The sequence below is a fragment of the Chelon labrosus genome, assembly GCF_963514085.1.
Source record: "Chelon labrosus genome assembly, chromosome: 1".
Classification (NCBI taxonomy): domain Eukaryota; kingdom Metazoa; phylum Chordata; class Actinopteri; order Mugiliformes; family Mugilidae; genus Chelon; species Chelon labrosus.
The window spans coordinates 36,610,108-36,632,523 of record NC_140337.1 but is presented as its reverse complement, the minus strand read 5'-3'; the positions used below and the strand labels follow the sequence as shown (position 1 = coordinate 36,632,523).

At 46.9% G+C, this 22,416-nt stretch overlaps 1 protein-coding gene across 1 annotated transcript; it reads left to right on the top strand.

Annotated features, from left to right (window-relative positions):
• Positions 1 to 1,437: 1,437 nt before the first annotated feature.
• LOC311492941 (butyrophilin-like protein 2) lies at positions 1,438 to 21,483 on the top strand (the record flags this gene model as incomplete). Its single annotated transcript, XM_084551399.1, has 7 exons — positions 1,438 to 1,536; positions 2,203 to 2,526; positions 3,041 to 3,364; positions 4,506 to 4,832; positions 11,576 to 11,899; positions 12,497 to 12,820; positions 21,380 to 21,483. Exons 1-7 carry the CDS (start codon positions 1,530 to 1,532, stop codon positions 21,481 to 21,483), a joined length of 1,734 nt encoding a protein of 577 aa, XP_084407525.1. The 5' UTR covers positions 1,438 to 1,529.
• Positions 21,484 to 22,416: the final 933 nt, after the last annotated feature.

Sequence of the window (22,416 nt, the reverse complement as noted above, 5' to 3'; positions counted from 1 at the left end):
TCAGTTTGAAATATTCAGGGAGTAATGGAAGAAGAGGGAGCAGCCACAGTGAGCTGTTAGATGAAGAGCTGCAGACTGAACACCTCCAGCTTCTCATCCAGGAAACAAACACCTGCCTCTACAGTTGATCTGCTTTATTGTCCTCTCAGACCAGCAGGTGGACGTGAAGGTGCAGGAAGGGGCGGAGTCTGTCATCCTACCATGCAGAACAAACGCTGACCTGCCTGAGGACACCTCAGTGGAGTGGACTCGCTCTGAACCAGAACTCATCATGGTCCATGTGTATCGAGACGGAAACAACCAACTTAACAAGCAAGATAACCTTTACTGTAGCCGAACGAGGATGAATGAAGAGCTGATGAAAACTGGAGACCTCAGTCTGAACCTGAAATACCCCACAGAGAGAGACTCTGGATCATACATCTGCACCGTCTACAGAGGCCAAGACATCCTGAGAGAGAAAGTAGTGCTGCACCACCTCAAAGGTACTGTAAGGACTGTAGATACAGGTCAGAGGTCAGAGGTCAGAGCTGGAGATACAGGTCAGAGGTCAGAGGTCAGAGCTGTAGATACAGGTCAGAGGTCAGAGGTCAGAGCTGTAGATACAGGTCAGAGGTCAGAGGTCAGTACTGTAGATACAGGTCAGAGGTCAGAGCTGTAGATACAGGTCAGAGGTCAGAGGTCAGAGCTGTAGATACAGGTCAGAGGTCAGAGCTGTAGATACAGGTCAGAGGTCAGAGCTGTAGATACAGGTCAGAGGTCAGAGGTCAGTACTGTAGATACAGGTCAGAGGTCAGAGCTGTAGATACAGGTCAGAGGTCAGAGGTCAGAGCTGTAGATACAGGTCAGAGGTCAGAGCTGTAGATACAGGTCAGAGGTCAGAGGTCAGAGCTGTAGATACAGGTCAGAGGTCAGAGGTCAGTACTGTAGATACAGGTCAGAGGTCAGAGCTGTAGATACAGGTCAGAGGTCAGAGGTCAGAGCTGTAGATACAGGTCAGAGGTCAGAGCTGTAGATACAGGTCAGAGGTCAGAGCTGTAGATACAGGTCAGAGGTCAGAGGTCAGTACTGTAGATACAGGTCAGAGGTCAGAGCTGTAGATACAGGTCAGAGGTCAGAGGTCAGAGCTGTAGATACAGGTCAGAGGTCAGAGCTGTAGATACAGGTCAGAGGTCAGAGGTCAGAGCTGTAGATACAGGTCAGAGGTCAGAGGTCAGAGCTGTAGATACAGGTCAGAGGTCAGAGCTGTAGATACAGGTCAGAGGTCAGAGGTCAGTACTGTAGATACAGGTCAGAGGTCAGAGGTCAGTACTGTAGATACAGGTCAGAGGTCAGAGGTCAGTACTGTAGATACAGGTCAGAGGTCAGAGCTGTAGATACAGGTCAGAGGTCAGAGGTCATGTTGTTCTTTATGTTTCTCCACAGAACCACCTCCAGTCTGGCCTACAGTTCTCATAGTTCTCCTGGTTCTCCTGGTTGTTGTTCTTGGTGTCGTTGGGGGTCTTTTGTTTCATTTTCGACACTACTTCATGTCAGGTGAGTCTCTACTACTACACTACCCATAATGCAGATGGTAACATGTGTCCTGTGGAGGAGACTTGTTCCAGCTGCTGAAAGAGTTCAGAGTTCAAACAGCTGCTACAGAGAGCTGAAGAGAAACTTCCAGGTTTAGTTCCAGAAGTCAGAAACTCTTCATCAAACATGTCTGCAGCACTTTACAGGACGCTTTGACTAGTTACCAAGGAACGAGTCAGGAAGACATCAGGGACAAACGGAGACACAATCCAGCTCTAATCAGAAGCTCCTGACGTCCTCAATCAGGACCTGAGCTCTGAGCTCATGAGTCCAGGTCTCTCCCAGTCCCAGTAAAACCAGAGCAGAGGGTTAGGGTTCTTCCTCATCCATTCATCTGATTGGTTCCTCATTAGTTCCTGACTTCTTCTTTGGTAACTGCTCCAAATGTCCTGAAGAAGAAAACTGGTGTTCAGTCACAAACTAGTTTCCACTGGTTTGTGTCAGAGGTGTGACAGACGTCAGGTGAGCTCAGGTCACCTGGTTGATCCACGTCCTCAAACAAACTGAACACTGAGAGTCCTCCACCAACATGAGACACATAGACAAGGATGGACAGAGACGTCCTGTTACCATCAGAGCTGCTGCTGCTGTCTCTACAGCTGATGATGGGATTTGTTGTCCTCTCAGTCTACCAGGTGGAGGTGGATTCAGGGGTGGAGTCTGTCCAGCTGACCTGCAAAACCACAACTCACCTGCCTAAAGACGCTAAAGTGGAGTGGAAGGATGGTGGAAATGATGTGGTCCATGTGTATCAGAACGGCTCTGACCAGCTTGAAGACCAGAACCAGATTTACAGAAACAGAACAAAGATGAAGAAAAACCTGAAAACTGGAGACCTCAGTCTGACCCTGAAATACCCCACAGATGGAGACAACTACACCTACACCTGCACCGTCTACAACAAGAAGAGAAAGATCCTGATGGAGAAAGAAGTGAAGCTCAATGTCAGAGGTCAGTACTGTAGATACAGGTCAGAGGTCAGAGGTCAGTACTGTAGATACAGGTCAGAGGACAGAGGTCAGTACTGTAGATACAGGTCAGAGGTCAGTACTGTAGATACAGGTCAGAGGTCAGTACTGTAGATACAGGTCAGAGGTCAGAGGTTAACTGATGAACTGATGACTCTCTAACAGACTGATCAGCTGACTGACCTTAGAAATAATGTCCATGTCCTAATGAGTCCTACAGTAATCAGTCAGCTGCTGATCCAGCTGTGGTAAAGTGGGGGGGGGGGGGGGCGGGGGGGGGGGGGTTATCTTCCTGAACATTAATGTTGTAAACATGTTACTGATGTCACATGATTGGACAGACACCAAAGACAACACTGTCTCTGTTCAATGGAGAATGGGACATATTTCAGACTGGAACCAGTCAAACATGTTTCACTCCAAATATTTCTCTTCAATGTGCTCAGAGCTGCTGCTGCTGTCTCTACAGCTGATGATGGAATTTGTTGTCCTCTCAGTCCCCCAGGTGGAGGTGGATTCAGGGGTGGAGTCTGTCCAGCTGCCCTGCAAAACCACAGCTCACCTGCCTGAAGACGCTAAAGTGGAGTGGATGGACAGTAACTGGAAGGTCCATGTGTATCAGAACGGCTCTGACCAGCTTGAAAACCAGAACCAGATTTACAGAAACAGAACGAAGATGAATGAAGACCTGCTGAAAACTGGAGACCTCAGTCTGACCCTGAAATACCCCACAGATGAAGACAACTTCATCTACACCTGCACCGTCTACAACAAGGAGGGAGACATCCTGATGAAGAAACAAGTGAAGCTCAATGTCAGAGGTCAGTACTGTAGATACAGGTCAGAGGTCAGAGGTCAGTACTGTAGATACAGGTCAGAGGTCAGTACTGTAGATACAGGTCAGAGGTCAGTACTGTAGATACAGGTCAGAGGTCAGTACTGTAGATACAGGTCAGAGGTCAGTACTGTAGATACAGGTCAGAGGTCAGAGGTCAGTACTGTAGATACAGGTCAGAGGTCAGTACTGTAGATACAGGTCAGAGGTCAGAGGTCAGTACTGTAGATACAGGTCAGAGGTCAGTACTGTAGATACAGGTCAGAGGTCAGTACTGTAGATACAGGTCAGAGGTCAGAGGTCAGTACTGTAGATACAGGTCAGAGGTCAGAGGTCAGTACTGTAGATACAGGTCAGAGGTCAGAGGTCAGTACTGTAGATACAGGTCAGAGGTCAGTACTGTAGATACAGGTCAGAGGTCAGTACTGTAGATACAGGTCAGAGGTCAGAGGTCAGTACTGTAGATACAGGTCAGAGGTCAGTACTGTAGATACAGGTCAGAGGTCAGTACTGTAGATACAGGTCAGAGGTCAGAGGTCAGTACTGTAGATACAGGTCAGAGGTCAGTACTGTAGATACAGGTCAGAGGTCAGAGCTGTAGATACAGGTCAGAGGTCAAAGGTCAGTTTTGTAGATACAGGTCAGAGGTCAGAGGTCAGTACTATAGATACAGGTCAGAGGTCAGTACTGTAGATATAGGTCAGAGGTCAGTACTGTAGATACAGGTCAAAGGTCAGAGGTCAGTACTGTAGATACAGGTCAGAGGTCAGTACTGTAGATACAGGTCAGAGGTCAGTACTGTAGATATAGGTCAGAGGTCAGAGGTCAGTACTGTAGATACAGGTCAGAGGTCAGTACTGTAGATACAGGTCAGAGGTCAGTACTGTAGATACAGGTCAGAGGTCAGAGGTCAGTACTGTAGATACTAATTAATGTTGTAAACATGTTACTGATGTCACATGATTGGACAGACACCAAAGACAACACTGTCTCTGTTCAATGGAGAATGGGACATATTTCAGACTGGAACCAGTCAAACATGTTTCACTCCAAATATTTCTCTTCAATGTGCTCAGAGCTGCTGCTGCTGTCTCTACAGCTGATGATGGGATTTGTTGTCCTCTCAGTCCCCCAGGTGGTGGTGGATTCAGGGGTGGAGTCTGTCCAGCTGACCTGGAAAACCACAGCTCACCTGCCTAAAGACGCTAAAGTGGAGTGGAAGGGCAGATACTACTGGATGGCCCATGTGTATGAGAACGGCTCTGACCAACTTGAAGACCAAGACCAGTTTTACAGAAACAGAACGAAGATGAATGAAGACCTGCTGAAAACTGGAGACCTCAGTCTGACCCTGAAATACCCCACAGTTGGAGACAGCAAGATCTACACCTGCACCGTCTACAACAAGGAGGGAGACATCCTGATGAAGAAACAAGTGAAGCTCAATGTCAGAGGTCAGTACTGTAGATACAGGTCAGAGGTCAGAGGTCAGTACTGTAGATACAGGTCAGAGGTCAGTACTGTAGATACAGGTCAGAGGTCAGTACTGTAGATACAGGTCAGAGGTCAGTACTGTAGATACAGGTCAGAGGTCAGAGGTCAGAGCTGTAGATACAGGTCAGAGGTCAGTACTGTAGATACAGGTCAGAGGTCAGAGGTCAGGACAGTAGATACAGGTCAGAGGTCAGAGGTCAGTACTGTAGATACAGGTCAGAGGTCAGAGCTGTAGATACAGGTCAGAGGTCAGAGGTCAGTACTGTAGATACAGGTCAGAGGTCAGTACTCTAGATAGAGGTCAGAGGTCAGAGGTCAGTACTGTAGATACAGGTCAGAGGTCAGTACTGTAGATACAGGTCAGAGGTCAGTACTGTAGATACAGGTCAGAGGTCAGAGGTCAGTACTGTAGATACAGGTCAGAGGTCAGTACTGTAGATACAGGTCAGAGGTCAGAGGTCAGTACTGTAAATACAGGTCAGAGGTCAGTACTGTAGATACAGGTCAGAGGTCAGTACTGTAGATACAGGTCAGAGGTCAGTACTGTAGATACAGGTCAGAGGTCAGAGGTCAGTACTGTAGATACAGGTCAGAGGTCAGTACTGTAGATACAGGTCAGAGGTCAGAGGTCAGTACTGTAAATACAGGTCAGAGGTCAGTACTGTAGATACAGGTCAGAGGTCAGTACTGTAGATACAGGTCAGAGGTCAGTACTGTAGATACAGGTCAGAGGTCAGAGGTCAGTACTGTAGATACAGGTCAGAGGTCAGTACTGTAGATACAGGTCAGAGGTCAGTACTGTAGATACAGGTCAGAGGTCAGAGGTCAGTACTGTAGTTACAGGTCAGAGGTCAGTACTGTAGATACAGGTCAGAGGTCAGTACTGTAGATACAGGTCAGAGGTCAGTACTCTAGATAGAGGTCAGAGGTCAGAGGTCAGTACTGTAGATACAGGTCAGAGGTCAGTACTGTAGATACAGGTCAGAGGTCAGTACTGTAGCTACAGGTCAGAGGTCAGAGGTCAGTACTGTAAATACAGGTCAGAGGTCAGTACTGTAGATACAGGTCAGAGGTCAGTACTGTAGATACAGGTCAGAGGTCAGAGGTCAGTACTGTAGATACAGGTCAGAGGTCAGTACTGTAGATACAGGTCAGAGGTCTGTACTGTAGATACAGGTCAGAGGTCAGAGGTCAGTACTGTAAATACAGGTCAGAGGTCAGTACTGTAGATACAGGTCAGAGGTCAGTACTGTAGATACAGGTCAGAGGTCAGTACTGTAGATACAGGTCAGAGGTCAGAGGTCAGTACTGTAGATACAGGTCAGAGGTCAGAGGTCAGTACTGTAGATACAGGTCAGAGGTCAGTACTGTAGATACAGGTCAGAGGTCAGTACTGTAGATACAGGTCAGAGGTCAGTACTGTAGATACAGGTCAGAGGTCAGAGGTCAGTACTGTAGATACAGGTCAGAGGTCAGAGGTCAGTGCTGTAGATACAGGTCAGAGGTCAGTACTGTAGATACAGGTCAGAGGTCAGTACTGTAGATACAGGTCAGAGGTCAGAGGTCAGTACTGTAGATACAGGTCAGAGGTCAGAGGTCAGTACTGTAGATACAGGTCAGAGGTTTGTTTTTTTTCTCTTTCTTTTTCTTTGTCTTTTCTTTCATTCTGTCTTTATTATTTCCATCCTCTCTCTCTCTCTCTCTCTCTCTCTCTCTCTCTCTCTCTCTCTCTCTCTCTCTCTCTCTCTCTGAGTGCATGCTGGGAGTGAGTGTGGTGAGGAGCGACTCTGAGCGAGTGTTTTCTGATTTTTTTTTTCTGTTTTTTTATTCATGTTGTTTTGTGAATTGTAGTATAAGTTTATAGTGATAAGTTAGTCATTTGATTGTTGGTGTGATTTGGTTTGTTTTCGGTGAGTTGGCGTCTCAGACTCCATGGTGAATGGAGACTTCTCCCGGCTGACGAGGAAGCATGGCATCAAAGTTGGTGCCAGCTTCCCGTGCAGCGTGGAGGAGGTCGGTTTAGCCGTAGGAGAGGTGGTCGGTCACAGTTCTGTGAAATCGGCCGCTAGGATGAACGGAGCTCTGGTTTTATTCTTGGATCAGGTGGAGAAGGTGAACCAGGTTGTGGAGACGGGTATCACCGTCAATGATCTGTTTGTGTCGGTCCAACCAATAACGCTGCCTGCAACGGTTATTTTGTCAAATGTCCCCCCCTTTATCACTGATGAGTTCCTAAGCAGAGAGTTATCTAGACATGGAAAAGTTGTGTCTCCTCTTAAAAAGATCCTCTCTGGCTGTAAGTCTCCATTGTTGAAGCATGTGGTGTCTCACAGGAGACAGCTCTACATGATCCTGAACAACCAGGATGAGGAGCTGTGGGGTCAGGGCGGGATGGTGCTGGTCAGCAGGACGGCCTGGACGGCGCTGCTGGTGAGGACAGTGTACAGGTTGAGGGACAGGAGGGACTCACAGGAGGAAGATGTTGGTGTAAGTGGTGAAGATGACCTTGAGGAAAGTGAGATCAGTGGTGAAAACACTGTGAATGGTGGAAATGGTTTGAGTGTGACACAGGTGGGAGAGACAGGTGAGCTATGTGAAACACAGGTAGGTGCAGGTGAAGTGAACAGAGCATGGTGTGAGCAGCTTGAAGAGGCTGAGATGGTGGAAGCAGAATCAGAATACAAATGTACTCCACGTAAACCAAGGACTGAAACTAAAAACACGTGTGCTGAAGCAAAATCAAGTGGAGTGAGAGCAGACAGACACAGAGAAGAAGCAGGAGCAGACAGACAGCAGTGCTGCTGAGGAAGACTGTGAGTCTGACAGCAGTCATCTGTCCCTTCTTGAAGGGGGGGGGGGGGAAGAAAGGCTTACACAGCCACAATGGTCAAGTCCTTCCTCCAGGAAAAAAAGAACATGAAAGGAGTTAAAGTGGAGGATTATTTTCCTGATCTGGAAGGTTTTTCCACCTCAGCCAGGTTCCACATGAGGAACAGAGAAGAATCAGCTTTAACTGATCAGGAAGTCTTCAGGCTGAGGAAACTAGTGCTTAAAGTTAAGAGACAACACTTCAGCAGTGATGATGGAAAAGGCTCTTTGTTGCATTTGACCTCAGTCATTGTTTGTTCTTTTATTCCTCAGTCTGTACGGCTTCTTTTAGAGTGGGGAGTCTGAATGTAAATGGGGCCAGAGATGCTAAGAAGAGAGCTGTTATATATGAATCAGCTAGAATCAAACACATGGATGTACTTTTTCTACAAGAAACACACAGTGATGCAAACAATGAGGTAGACTGGAACAGAGGATGGGAGGGGGAGGTGGTTTCTAGTCACCACACAGCAATCAGTGGAGGAGTGGGTCTCCTGTTCTCCAGGAACTTCACTCCAGCTTCTCTGGAGGTCCAGCATGTCCTAGAGGGGAGGTGTCTTTTAGCTAAGGCTCTTTTTGACCATTTTATTAATATCTATGCTCCAACCAACGGTGCAGAGAGGAGGATGTTACTGAAGCAAGTTAGTGACAAACTGAGTGACTGTGGCTCGGAGGATGTTTTATTCTTGGGAGGGGATTTGAACTGAAAATGAGTTTTTAGAGCGTAACCATGCAGAGCCTCATCCAGCCTCCCAGCATGCTCTGAGGCAGCTGCTTCACTCTCATGGCCTGGTGGATGACTCCAGGCAGTACACATGGTCCCATTCTAGAGAAGACAGGGTCTCCTTAGCCAGACTTGACCGTTTTTATTGTTTGAAGCAACATTTTAATATTTTTAAAATGTGTAGAATCATGCCAGTTGGGTTTACAGATCATTCCCTGCTTTTATGTCATGTTTATATTAGAAACATTTTAACTAAGAGTGCATACTGGCATTTTAACTCAGTTTTAACTTTTGATAAGAGGTTTAAAGATGTTCTTAGTTACTTCTGGAGAAAATGTGGATTTACATGTCTTAGACAGTGGTGGGACCATGGGAAGATAGAAATGAAGCTCTTGTGTCAGCAGCACACACTCAATGTCACAAGAGACATCACCAGATCTGTAAAAGACCTGGAGACTGATATAGTGGAGCTAGAAACAATGAGTGAGTCCACAGGAAATCAAGGACATATTGAAATCCTCAAGGTTAAAAAATGGCTTTAGCCAACCTGCTGGAGACAAAAGCACATGGTGGACTGGTGAGATCCAGAGTACAGAACATCTCAGAGATGGATGCACCGTCCAGCTTCTTCTTTGGTCTGGAGAAGAAACGAGGACAGAAGAATCCAGTGATCCACTCTCTCCTGTCAGACACAGGGCAGGAACTGACAGAACCTGGACAGATCAGAAGGAGAGCTGTTGGTTTTTATTCCTCTTTGTACTCCAGTCAATATGAAGAGGATGAGCCACTGTGTCCAGAGTTCTGCAGCGAGCTGCCTCAGGTCTCTGAGGAGACCAACTCACAGCTGGAGAGGCCTTTACAGCTGCAGGAACTTCAGGGCGCTCTGCAGAGCATGCAGGGGTGGAGGGCTCCCGGCATCGATGGCCTGACTGTGGAGTTTTATAAAGCCTTCTGGGACATTTAATCAGCTGATCTTTTAGATGTTTTTAATGAAAGCATGGCCTCAGGTTCATTGCCACTGTCCTGCCACAGAGACATAATCACTCTCCTGCCTCAGAAAGGAAACCTGCAGGACATTAAGAACTGGAGCCCTGTGTCTCTGCTTTGTACGGATTACAAGATCTTGTCCAAAGTCCTGGCCAACAGGCTGAGAGCGGCTGTCCATCAAGTCGTCCATCAGAACTGATTGGACCTGGTTTTAGAGAGAACATGGTTTTATCTGCTTATGCTGATGATGTCATTGTTTTAATAAAAAGCCAGCGTGAAATAGACATTTTAGCTAATATTACAAAAGATTTGAATGTTTTATCATCAGCGACTGTGAATCAAAAAAAGTGAAGCTCTTGCAGTCGGTGAGTGGCGTGACGGTCTCCCAGTTCTCCCCCAGAACCTGGTTTGGAAGAGAGACGGTTTGAAATACCTTGGTGTCTTTTTAGGAAACGAAATAATAGTCCAGAAGAACTGGGAGAGCGTCACAGATAAAATAGAGGGTAGACTGGCTAAATGGAAATGGATGCTTCCTCAGATGTCTTACAAAGGTAGAGTAGCCTCTCAGCTCTGGCATGGCCTGACATGTATGGACCCCCCTCAGGTTTACTAGCCCAGATTCAAACAAAAATGATCAGTTTCTTCTGGGATGGTCTACACTGGGTACCACAGAGTGTACTGTTGTTATCCAGGGAGGAGGGGGGACAGGGCCTCGTCCACCTGGCCAGTAGAAGGAGGGGGGACGGGGCCTCGTCCACCTGGCCAGGAGAAGGAGGGGGGACGGGGCCTCGTCCACCTGGCCAGTAGAAGGAGGGGGGACAGGGCCTCGTCCACCTGGCCAGTAGGACAGGGCCTCGTCCACCTGGCCAGTAGAAGGAGGGGGGACAGGGCCTCGTCCACCTGGCTAGTAGAACAGCCACATTCAGGTTCCAGTTCCTCCAGAGGTTCCTGACAGGTCCGTCAGACCTGGTGTGGAGAGAAGTGGCTAGTTGTATTCTCAGACGTGTGAATAACCTGGGACTGGATGCTGCTCTGTTTTGAACTGATTCTAACTTTCTAAATGTAAGGGTTTTACCTCCGTTTTATCAGGTGTTTTTAGATCCTGGGCTCTTTTTAGCCTTAAAGAAAGTGAAAAGTCTAACTCTCTACACTGGTTGTTGAAGGAGCCACTGATCCACGGGGCGAGGCTGGATGTGTGCAGCGCTGCCACGCCTGGGCTGATGGGGGCGCTGCACCAAACTAAGACCTTGTGCCTGAAGCAGCTGGTGGATGCAGCAGGTCCAGACTTGACTGATGCCCGGGCCGTGGGCTCTCTGCTGGGTGGCTCAGAGGGTCCTGGGGCTCTCTGGAAGGGACAGAGGCTCTCTGGAAGGGACAGAGGCCTCATCAAGGCCCCATGATTTAGCTTCAAAGGCTTTTATCTCTGTTCTTAACCCTGCTGTTACCAAGAAGCTGAATGAGACTGTCTTCCATCTTTTCACTGAGTGGACAAGACTCACTGAATTCTTGAATCTTTTAACTGTTGTTGGTGAAAAGTTCTCTGAGAGCAGCTTCATCTTTGGTGCAGGCTACAAAAAGACAAAGCACATTAAGTGGCAGCTACTGAACTTCCTGTCAGGAGAGGCTGAATGAGCCATATACGTGAGCAGGAAGAACTAAATGGAGGACAGGGTGGGCCAGGAGGACACTTCAGTGTGGCTTTGTAATGTCAGGTCCAGACTTTGGCTGGAGTTCAGATTTTAGAAGATGATGGCAGACTTGGACACGTTTGAACAACAGTGGTGTTATAAGAACGTTATTTACACTGTGGAAGATGAACTTTTACTGGATCAATCTGTGTGTGTCTTATTCATTACTATGATGATCTCTATGGAAGATGACTCATGTGTTCATGGAAATGAAGTATTTCTGTAAAATCAAATCTTTCTCTCTCTCACAAACAACCAACCATCAAGACTCTGATCATCTGCAACACCTTTCTAGATCTCTGTCCTGTTCCTTCTGCTCTCATCTGCTTCTGTCCTTCAGCTTTCTCTACAATCATTCAATAAAGTCATGAAAACCTGCTGCTGCTGCTGCTGCTGCTGTCTCTACAGCTGATGATGGGATTTGTTGTCCTCTCAGTCCCCCAGGTGGAGGTGGATTCAGGGGTGGAGTCTGTCCAGCTGACCTTCAGAACCACAGAGCTGCCTGAAGACGCTAGAGTGAAGTGGACGGACATTGACAACAGGAAGGTCCATGTGTATCAGAACGGCTCTGACCAGCTTAAAGACCAGAACCAGATTTACAGAAACAGAACGAAGATGAATGAAGACCTGCTGAAAACTGGAGACCTCAGTCTGACCCTGAAATACCCCACAGATGGAGACAGTGGACGATACATCTGTGGAGTCTACAACAAGGAGGGAGACATGCTGAGATGGAAAGCAGTGGAGCTCAGAGTGAAAGGTTTGTTTTCTTTCTTTCTTTCCTTCTTTCCTTCTTTCTTTGTGTCTGTCTTTGTCTCTAACTGTCTTTGTCTCTAACTGTCTTGTGTCTCTCACTGTCTTTGTCTCCAACTGTCTTGTGTCTCTGTCTGTCTTTGTCTCTGTCTTTGTCTCTCACTGTCTTTGTCACTAGCTGTCTTGTGTCTCTAACTGTTTTGTATCTCTAACTGTCTTGTGTCTCTGTCTGTCTTTGTCTCTAACCGTCTTGTGTCTCTAACTGTCTTGTGTCTATATCTGTCTTTGTCTCTAACTGTCTTGTGTCTCTAACTGTCTTGTGTCTATATCTGTCTTTGTCTCTAACTGTCTTTGTCTCTAACTGTCTTGTGTCTCTAACTGTCTTGTGTCTCTAACTGTCTTTGTCTCTAACTCATCTGCAACACCTTTCTAGATCTCTGTCCTGTTCCTTCTGCTCTCATCTGCTTCTGTCCTTCAGCTTTCTCTACAATCATTCAATAAAGTCATGAAAACCTGCTGCTGCTGCTGCTGCTGCTGCTGCTGCTGCTGCTGCTGCTGCTGCTGCTGTCTCTACAGCTGATGATGGGATTTGTTGTCCTCTCAGTCTGTCAGGTGGAGGTGGAGAAGGGGGTGGAGTCTGTCCAGCTGACCTTCAGAACCACAGAGCTGCCTGAAGACGCTATAGTGGTGTGGTGGGACAGAGACAACAGGAAGGTCCATGTGTATCAGAACGGCTCTGACCAGTTTGAAGACCAGGACCAGATTTACAGAGACAGAACGAAGATGAATGAAGACCTGCTGAAAACTGGAGACCTCAGTCTGACCCTGAAACACCCCACAGAGAGAGACGGTGGACGATACAGCTGTAAAGTCTACAACAAGGAGGGAAAGATGTTGAGATGGAAAACAGTGGAGCTCAATGTGAAAGGTTTGTTTGTTTGTTTTTTCCTTCTCTCTCTCTTTCTCTCTCTCTTTCTCTCTCTCTCTCTCTCTCTCTCTCTCTCTTAGTTTTGTGTTCTTATTGTGTCCAGTTGGACTCTGTTATGTTATTCACTGCAAGTGACAGGTTACTGTGACTGTGTCTCAATGGCGTACTTTCATCAGTACACTTCGATATCATGCACTATGAGCACTATGCACTTACGTCCGTAGTGCGTAATTTTCAAAAAGGTAGTACGCCTATACTTACCGGAAATGACGAATGACTAACGCCGTATTTTGATTTTGACCGCGAGCATATATCGAGCAGCAATTTAATAGTACTACGTGTAAAACAGCAATATAGATCATTTTCATTAAATGTCATATTATAACTTACATCTGTATGGACCTGTAAAACTGCTCCACCACCACTTCCAAATCACTGCCGCCGATATCAGCCGCCACTATCGCAAGTTTGAATTGGGTTGATAGTCCCTCCCCTTCCGCTTCGTAGTCAAGATGGCTACCGTTTAGGGTGGAAAGTGTGCAGCGTTCCACACTCAGCTTTTTGACCGTTATGAGTACACCATCCGGGTTCTTGCAGTGCACTTCGTCTCGTTGGAATTTTCAGTGTGAACGCCCTCACGTACTCAAATTAGGTATTGTAAGTGCAGAAGTACGCGATTTGAGACACAGCCTGTGTCTTTAAGGTTTACAGCAGTGATTTACAGTAAGGTTGGAAAGTGTCAGGTGTGTGGCAGTTGAGTAAAGGCAACTTGAACAGATGTTGAACACGGTGTTGTTATTGAGTCCTACGCAAACATAATAGGCTCGTTCGAGATGTCTGCGCCTGTCTGAGCCTTAAGTCGAAATTATGCTTCCGCGTTGACACAGCGCGAGGGGGCGTACGGACCTATTAAGCCCAAGTTATGCTTCCGCGTTGACACAGCGCGTCCGTGCGTACGGATCTATTACGGACCTATTGCGTCCTTGCGGACCCCCGTGCGTCCTACGCAAGGGCCAGACGTGCACCTCCCAAAAATCCTCGACGCGCGTCGAGGCGACGCAACAGCAACGCAACAGCAACGCAGCAGCAACGCAGCGGTATTGTCCATCACGGTCTCACGACTGCGTCCAAGCAACTGCGTGGCCATTGCGTGACCATTGCGTGATCACTACGCGGAAGCATAATCAAGCCTTTAGGTGCATACGTCATCGTGAACTTACGCCGACTGTAGGGGTGGAGCATAAAACGGCTGCAGACAAGTCGGACACGGTTAACTTCGTGTAAACAATGGCGGATCTCGCGGCGTTTGCATTCGTTGTTGCCGACGAAATAGAAGCTTTGGAGTTACCGGAATTTATACCCGTGTTACAACAAGCATGCTGTATGCAAAGGATTGTGAATAGCAGCAAATCTACTGAATAAGGATTAAGTAGTGTAGTGCTTTGGTCTCCAATCTTGGCGAAAATGAACTGCTGATCGTCATTTAGCACCGGGTCGCCGGGATAGCTCAGTGGGTAGAGCTGGCGACCCATGTGCTGAGGCTGCAGCAGCCTAGGGTTCAAGTCCGACCTGTGGCTCTTTGCTGCGTGTCATCCCCTCTCTCTCTGCCCCCCTTTCCTGTCTACCTTCAGCTGTCTCTATAATAAAGGCAACAAAAGCCCCAAAAAAAATATTAAAAAAAAAAGTCGTTTAGCACCTGTAACTCAACCATGAAACGAATTCACAGAAAGATATGGATATGGAGATGGAGATTAAATGCCATTTGTTTTCATTTTTGGACAGACAGGTGTGAAGAAGAACCCCAAAAATCTACTAACCGTTATCAAGATTTGAACTACGGACGGCCGATCGCCAGACTGACGTGTTACCCACTAAACCAATTTAGGATGATACTGAAGAAGCAGTACTACGATATAAGTAAAGGATAATGGACGACACTTCTACAAATTTAATGCACGCGTTCTAGATGGTAAAACGACCCAACGCGAAGCCTTAGAATGTAACCTGATTCAGCTCTGCACACGCCCGGACTCGAACCAGCAGCACCTCGGATCGGGAGGCGAGCGTGCTGACAATTGAGCCAATAGCCCAGGCTATTTTTTTGTTGGATAGTCTAATGGAGTGAAGTCCATTATCCCGCTTATTCTACTGTTACCAACATGTTAAAAATGCCTTTTTACTGTTTAATCAAAGAAATGAACTCTGCATTGAACTGCAGTCAGATGTACAGCGTTTTCAGTAGGCTAGCCTACCATTGTTGCAGAAATCACATATAAGAAGGTATCCCTTCCATTTCTGTTCATTTTCGCATATTCCAACACAGCGAAGCGAGAAACGTCAAAATCGTCATGAGGAGATTCCTCCCAAACTGCCCAATCACGTCTTTGAACTGACGTCATGAGGGCGTCATTTCCGGCCATGCAGTTTGTGGAAAGCAACTGCAAGATCTGACTGCAGGCAAAGACTCACGCGATATTTTAAGGTCATGTGACATGGTGACGTGGTGGTAAGTCCCTCCCCGTCTGACTCAAGTCGGACAGGATTTCTAACCAGTATCAGAGAACGTCTAAGGCCCAAGTTATGCTTCCGCGTTGACACAGCGCGAGGGGGCGTACGGACCTATTATTGACCTATTACGTCCCCGTACGTCCTATGCAAGGGCCAGACGTGCACCTCCCAAAAATCCTCGACGCGCGTCGAGGCGACGCAAGAGCAACGCAGCAGCAACGCAGCAGCAACGCAGCAGCAACACAGCGGCATTGGCTGTGATTGGTCCGCTAACTACATCTGCTGGAGACCGCTTTTCCGGTTTCCACTCATAAACATCATTGTCTCCTTTGTCGTGCCCTAATTTGCAATAGAAGTATTTCTTCCTCTGCTTGAATAATTTGGAGCTCCAACGCCAGTCACTCTGTCTCGGTGTCCATCATTCACTGTGACTACGACAAAAGCCGGAAGGTAAATAACTATACGAGGCGAGATATGTCACAAGAGTCTCGGTTGGTCGGTCGGTCGGTCACAAAAAATCATAGCGCCCTCTACCGGTGTGGCATGCATTTCGACACATAAACCCCACGCAGAACCATCACGGTCTCACGACTGCGTCCAAGCAACTGCGTGGCCATTGCGTGATCACTACGCGGAAGCATAATCCTCCGGGGAGAAGTTCCACTCTCACTGAACTTCCGGCTTCTGAACTGGTTGCAGTTCCACTCTGGTTCCATATGAGGGCGCTCTCAGGACGAGTGCAGAATGAATGGAGGTCTATGGAGCAATACCCCTCAAAATCCACTTTTCTCAGGATATAATTTTTTGTGCAGTAATTTGAATATTGTATTTGAAAGAAGATGCAAAGAAATGACACATTGCTGGGTGTTAGATTTTTTAGAGTCACTTATTTGCTTTAAAAAGTATTTTAAAATGTCAATGACGTCATACACATCGTACGACCAGATACTGCTTTACGGCAATCCTTCAGTCACTGCTTTGGTGCTTTCGCGCTCTGCACTTTCTTTTCTCTCGAGGCATGGACGACACAGCTGATACGGGTAAATAATCGTGCTAGAAGAGTTTCTGTTTTGTTGTTTTAAAAGTTGTTACGTTGAAAAAAAAAACTTGGGCGAAAAAGCCTTAACATTCTGGTCCCGCTTCGGATGCCACGATGCCGTCAAGCGGGATCTGGTCGTAATCAGTCCTTCACTGACCAATCAGTGTTCATTAGCACAATGCTAGCGTGTTATGGGCAACAACAACTCAACCTGTAAGAAAACGAAAGGACATAAGTTCTCGTTCATTCAACTTTTGACCTATAACCCATGTTGAACTTCAATCAAATCTGAGATTTCTCAACGACAATCGGGTGAAAGAGACACATTTAGCCGTTTAGCTCCATAGAGTCCCATTCATGTTGCACTCATGACGATCGCCCCCAGTGGAAATCTGATGGAACTGCAACCAAAATTAATAGAGAGTAGGAAGGCTCTCTGTAGACGGGCTCTGATGAAGTCGAACGCGCCTAGTGCCCACCCACTTCCTCAGGCTGCTGTAGCTGTCACTTGTCAATCACACTGTGCTAACGGTGTAAGACATCTTTGGTGGACTGAGAGCCAGCGCTGTCTATTTTTAAATAACATTTTTATTGAAATAGGCTCATTGTTGTAATGATGTTGTTGTATACGGTCCTTTGTCTGACTCTGACCGGCCCACGTAAAGCTTCATTTGTTCTCCACAGATCATCCGGACAGGGTTTCTGTTTTTTTTTTTTTTTTCGAGTTGTCCTAAGTATGCTAATGCTAATACCGTGTTAAACATGCTGCTGTTATTTGGCTAACGGTCACTTTCAGTGTGTCTGTATGTTAGCCTGTATGTTAACAGACTGGTGTTTAGCTGCAGTGGTGTTGTCATTTATAATAGCTTTCTGTTAGCCGTGTGTGCTACCGTGGAACAGTAGGCTAACAGATTTAGCCCGTTGTCTGCTAACTGGTCTGCTAACTGGTTACAAAGACGTAGTAACGCTGCTAACTGGTACAGAGCTACTACGTCTTTGTGTCAGAGTCTCCGTTAACATATTTTAGTATTTAGTGCTCTAATACTTGTGTCTTGAGCTTTTATTGGTCAACCGTATGAACTTCAGAGCGCTGCACTGCTGTACCGATACCTGAGCGGTTGCCAAGGCAACAGTGAGACTCTGACAAGTTTGTCAATAAAGTTGGGAGGAGGAGCTAACTGACGTACCTGTCTGACGCACGTAAAATACCTGCGGGTCAGTTCTGATAGATATAAATATTATCTACCCTGATACAGTTATGGACCTTGAGTTTGACATGTGTGGTTTATAAATGATCATTTATTTAATATACAGTAATAGACAATATAAATATTATATATGGTGTCACGACCTGGCTCATAAGCCATGACAAACGACAAAGAAACGCGGTAAAATACAAAGGTCAACTGATTTATTAAAGCAAACCAAAAGAAAAACCCATAAGAATGAATGAGATTTGTGTGTGAAGATCAGTGTGTCTGTTGATGGGTGCATGATAGTGTAGTGTTGAAAGGTGTTAAAACAAAACAACCAGGCCAAAGCCAACACAACCAAAACCTATGTTGGAGTCCAGGTGGTAGATGAGAGAGAGAGTGAGGATCATGACTGCCAGGTTTTGTAAGCTCTGGGAGACTGGCCAGGTGCTCCCAGTTGCTCATGATTAACCCCGCCCACTGAGGTACCTGCAGAAACAGAGAAGACAAGACAAGGGAAAACACACAACAGGCCCTAGTGGCAGGTGGCCGTCACACCCCCCTCCATAAGAAGGGATTCCAATCCTGGAATACCAACCAAAAATACATAATGAGGACATTACAGAATATCCCAAAAACCAACTAAATTATATCGAACCATAACCTTTAGAAAATATTCGATATTTGTTTGCCCTATATAGGCTATATGTATATACACTTTTTTTTTTTTTCCAATCATACCACCAACTGACCTGATGCGCTTATACCTCTAGCACTCGTCAAACCATTCCTCTCAGCAACCTGGTACCAAAGGAAGCACTTTAAGAGAGGAAAGGGAAAAAACAAGGACATAAAGAAATAAACATGCATCAGTAACAGAATTAAACATCGGAAGAACTAGTGGTGAGGTGCTCTTGACAACGCGTCTGCCACGACATTGTCAGAGCCCTTGATGTACCGAATGTCTAACCAGTATGACTGTAACAACAACGACCAACGGATTAGTCTCCGATTCGGACACTTCAGAGAATTGAGAAAAATTAAAGGGTTGTGGTCAGTGTAGACCACCACAGGCACAACACCAGACCCCACATACACATCAAAATGTGTCAAAGCCCACACCACGGCTAACGCTTCTTTCTCAATAGTCGAGTAGTTTAGCTGGTACGAATTGAACTTCCTCGAAAAGAAGCTAACAGGCTTCGCAACACCGAAGTCATCTTCCTGCTGAAGGACAGAACCTGCACCCACATGACTGGCGTCTACCTGCAGAGAAAATGAGCGATCAAACCGCGGTGCGGCAAGAACTGGAGCATTGCACATCATCCCCTTTACCTGCTCAAAAGCTTGCTGACACACGGGAGACCAAACAAAAGTTGCCTTTGCCTTTAGTAAGTCAGTAAGGGGTGCTACTACCTCAGAAAAGTTTCTGCAAAAACTTCTGTAATAGCCCACTAACCCAAGGAAACGCATGAGCTCCTTTTTTGTGGCCGGGACGGGATAATTTGCAACTGCCTGGACTTTTTCTTGCACCGGACCAACAGAGCCTTGACCTACCACCCGACCCAAGTACGTTACCGTCGCCCTCGCAAACTCACACTTGGCGAGGTTGACTGTGAGATGAGCTTCAGCCAAACGGCTGAACAGGGCCCGGACACGCTCGAGGTGTTGAGACCAGGTGTCAGAGAAAACAACCACATCATCCAGATATACTGAACAACCTTCCATGTCCCCCAGTACTATGGTCATTAGTCTCTGAAAAGTCGCAGGGGCATTTCTTAAACCAAAAGGCATAACCTTGTACGAGAACAAACCGTTAGGTGTTATGAATGCCGAAATGTCACGCGCACGCTTGGACAAGGGAACCTGCCAGTAGCCCTTTAATAGGTCAAATTTACTAACATACTTGGCCTGGCCTACTTGGTCTACACAATCTTCCATGCGTGGCAGGGGAAACGAATCGGGTTTAGTAACGGCGTTCACTTTACGAAAATCAGTACAGAATCTGGGGGTGTTATCAGATTTGGGCACTAAAAGACAAGGTGAGGCCCAGCTGGACGATGAGGGCTCAGCAATGCCATGGTCCAACATGTACTGTATTTCAGATTCAAGATATCTGCGTTTTTCAGGGTTTACCCTATAAAACCTCTGATTTACCGGCTGAGCATCGCCTACATCAATATCATGCTTTATTAAATGTGTCTGCGTGGGAGTGTCACGGAACAAACAAGGATATGAGCCACTCAACGCTGATAAATCCATCTGTTTTGACTCCGACAAATGACCCAACAACACATTCAAATTACACAAAGACTCCGAGTTCTTCAGACGGCCCTGCAACACTGTAGGATCCAAACATGGCAACCCATCCTCCACCTCAGCTGCCACAGACTGAGGGGCATGGACAGCAGACACTCTTCCCGCTGAACAAACCGGACGTGTGCCTCCTGAAGAAGACAGAGCAGCATCACAAGACTTCGAAGAATCACGACAGTAAAAGGGTTTCAACAGATTTACATGGCACAGTTGAGTCTTTTTTCTGCGTTCGGGAGTAGAGATGACATAGTTAAGCTCCCATACCTGCTTCACTACTTCATATGGACCCGAGAACTTAGCCTGCAAAGGTGAAGTAATTATAGGTAGCAGCGCTAAAACCCGGTTCCCCACACTGAACAACTGGCGCTCAGCACGTCGATCAAACATTTTCTTCATCCTACTCTGCGCAGATGACAACTTCTGTTTTGCCAACTCCCCGGCTACATACAATCTATGCCGAAAACCATTAACATAATCAATGAGATTTTGCGGAGTTTCTTCTTCCTTCCACTGATCGTAAATCAAAGTCAGTGGGCCACGCACCCTGTGCCCAAAGACCAAGTCATTCGGACTGAAACCAGTACTTTCCTGCGTGACCTCTCTGGCAGCCAGCAATAACCAGGGCAATCCTTCCTCCCAGTCTCTCTCCATCTCAACACAGTAAGCACGCAACAGGGACTTCAGCGTCTGATGGAACCGCTCTAGAGCTCCCTGGCTCTGCGCATGGTATGCAGAGGCTTTATTGTGTTTAATGTGCAACAGTTTCATGATTTGGGAAAACAGATGGGAAGAAAAGTTCGAACCCTGATCCGACTGGATGATTTTCGGAATCCCAAAAACTGAAATGAACTGACTGAGTGCACGTGCAACAGACCTAGCTGTGATTGTGCGCAATGGGTATGCAGCTGGATAGCGAGTAGTTTGACACATCACAGTAAGAAGGTAAATTGCACCAGACCGAAAAGGAGGCAGTGGACCCACACAATCAATGATCAGATGTTCAAAGGGTTGGCTGACCGCTGGAATGGGAAACAGTGGTGCAGCAGCTATGTTCTGATTGGGCTTACCTGTGAGCTGACACGTGTGACATGTCCTAATATATGCAGCAATATCTTTTTTCAAGAGTGGCCAAAAGAAATGCCGCAGGACCCGATGATAAGTTTTACGGACCCCCCAGTGACCAGCCTCATCATGTGCCAACTTCAACACTGCTTCACTAAATTTAGCTGGCACCACAATCTGGATAATGGGGTCGCCGATGAAACTGTCACTGTGGAACCCACTTTCTCACAAGAACCCCATTGTGAATGAAATAGCCTCGAGAGCTATCGTTCACTACTCCTGCCGGCAGCACCTGCTCAAACAAAACCGTCAAAGAGGGATCAGCTTGTTGCTCAACCTTCAGGTCCTCCAGCGAAACTGAAAGAGGAACATCAGATAAAGAAAATGCACACAATTCTGACACTTCATGCTTTACACTGTTCACCTCGCCTTCATGCGCAGCATCGGCACGCAGCATCGGCACGCACCATGGCGCGCGTCACCGCACACGCTGTGAAGACCTCTGGAAAGTTCACTTCACTATCGTCAGGCCGGTTCCTGACTAACGGAACAGAAGAAACCACTGGGGGTATCGGTGGACCATCAGCCCAAACACCTTCCAGCCGCGCCATTTCCCAGAATGAAAGTGATGCCCCCAATCGGCAGTGCTGGCCGCACTCCAACAGGCACTTGACCCTGAACCAGGTCAGAGAACAGCATGACATTGTGCAGCGGGACCTGCAAAATCTTCATGCCCACCCCCAACACAGGAACAGAGGATCCAGTGTTGCTCTCCTCTGAAAAGGGCAGCACCGAAGCCTGGATAAAGGAGTCAAACGCAGCAGTATCACGTAGAATTTTAACTGGTACTTTCTTCTCACTACCCACCAAAGAGACAAAGCCATCAGAAATAAAAGGCAAGAAAGCATCAAGCTCACCAGACAAAATCGCTTTTTGCATCTCTTCCTTTTCTAGATCAACCTCATGCTTTTTTGGCACCGACACCGCTAGACAAGCGCCTCTCGCCTGCCCCACCGGTTTGTTTTTAGCCTTTAGAGCATAACAGTCAGCCTTCCAATGACCCTTTTTATGGCAGAAATTACAAACTTTATCTGCATTTCTCGAGGTACGATCCCTCGCCTCAGTTTTAATTGGAAAAGCAGACGTACCATAGAACTCGGCACTCTCGACGAAAGTGGAACTGCGAGCGCGTCCATCAACAAAAGTACGCTTGTGCGTTAAGACATAATCGTCTGCCAGAGCAGCTGCTTCCATGGCAGTCCTCACCTTGTGATCACAGATATGGGTAGCAATACTACCAGGAATAGAATTTTTAAATTGCTCCAAAATTATGAGATCACACAAATCTTGAAAGCAGTCCACCTTTAATGCAGAACACCAACGCATAAAATGAGCGGTCAGGTCACGAGCAAACTCCAAATGAGTTTGTTTCTCAGCTATCCTCCATGTACGGAAACGTTGACGGTAAGCTTCTGGGA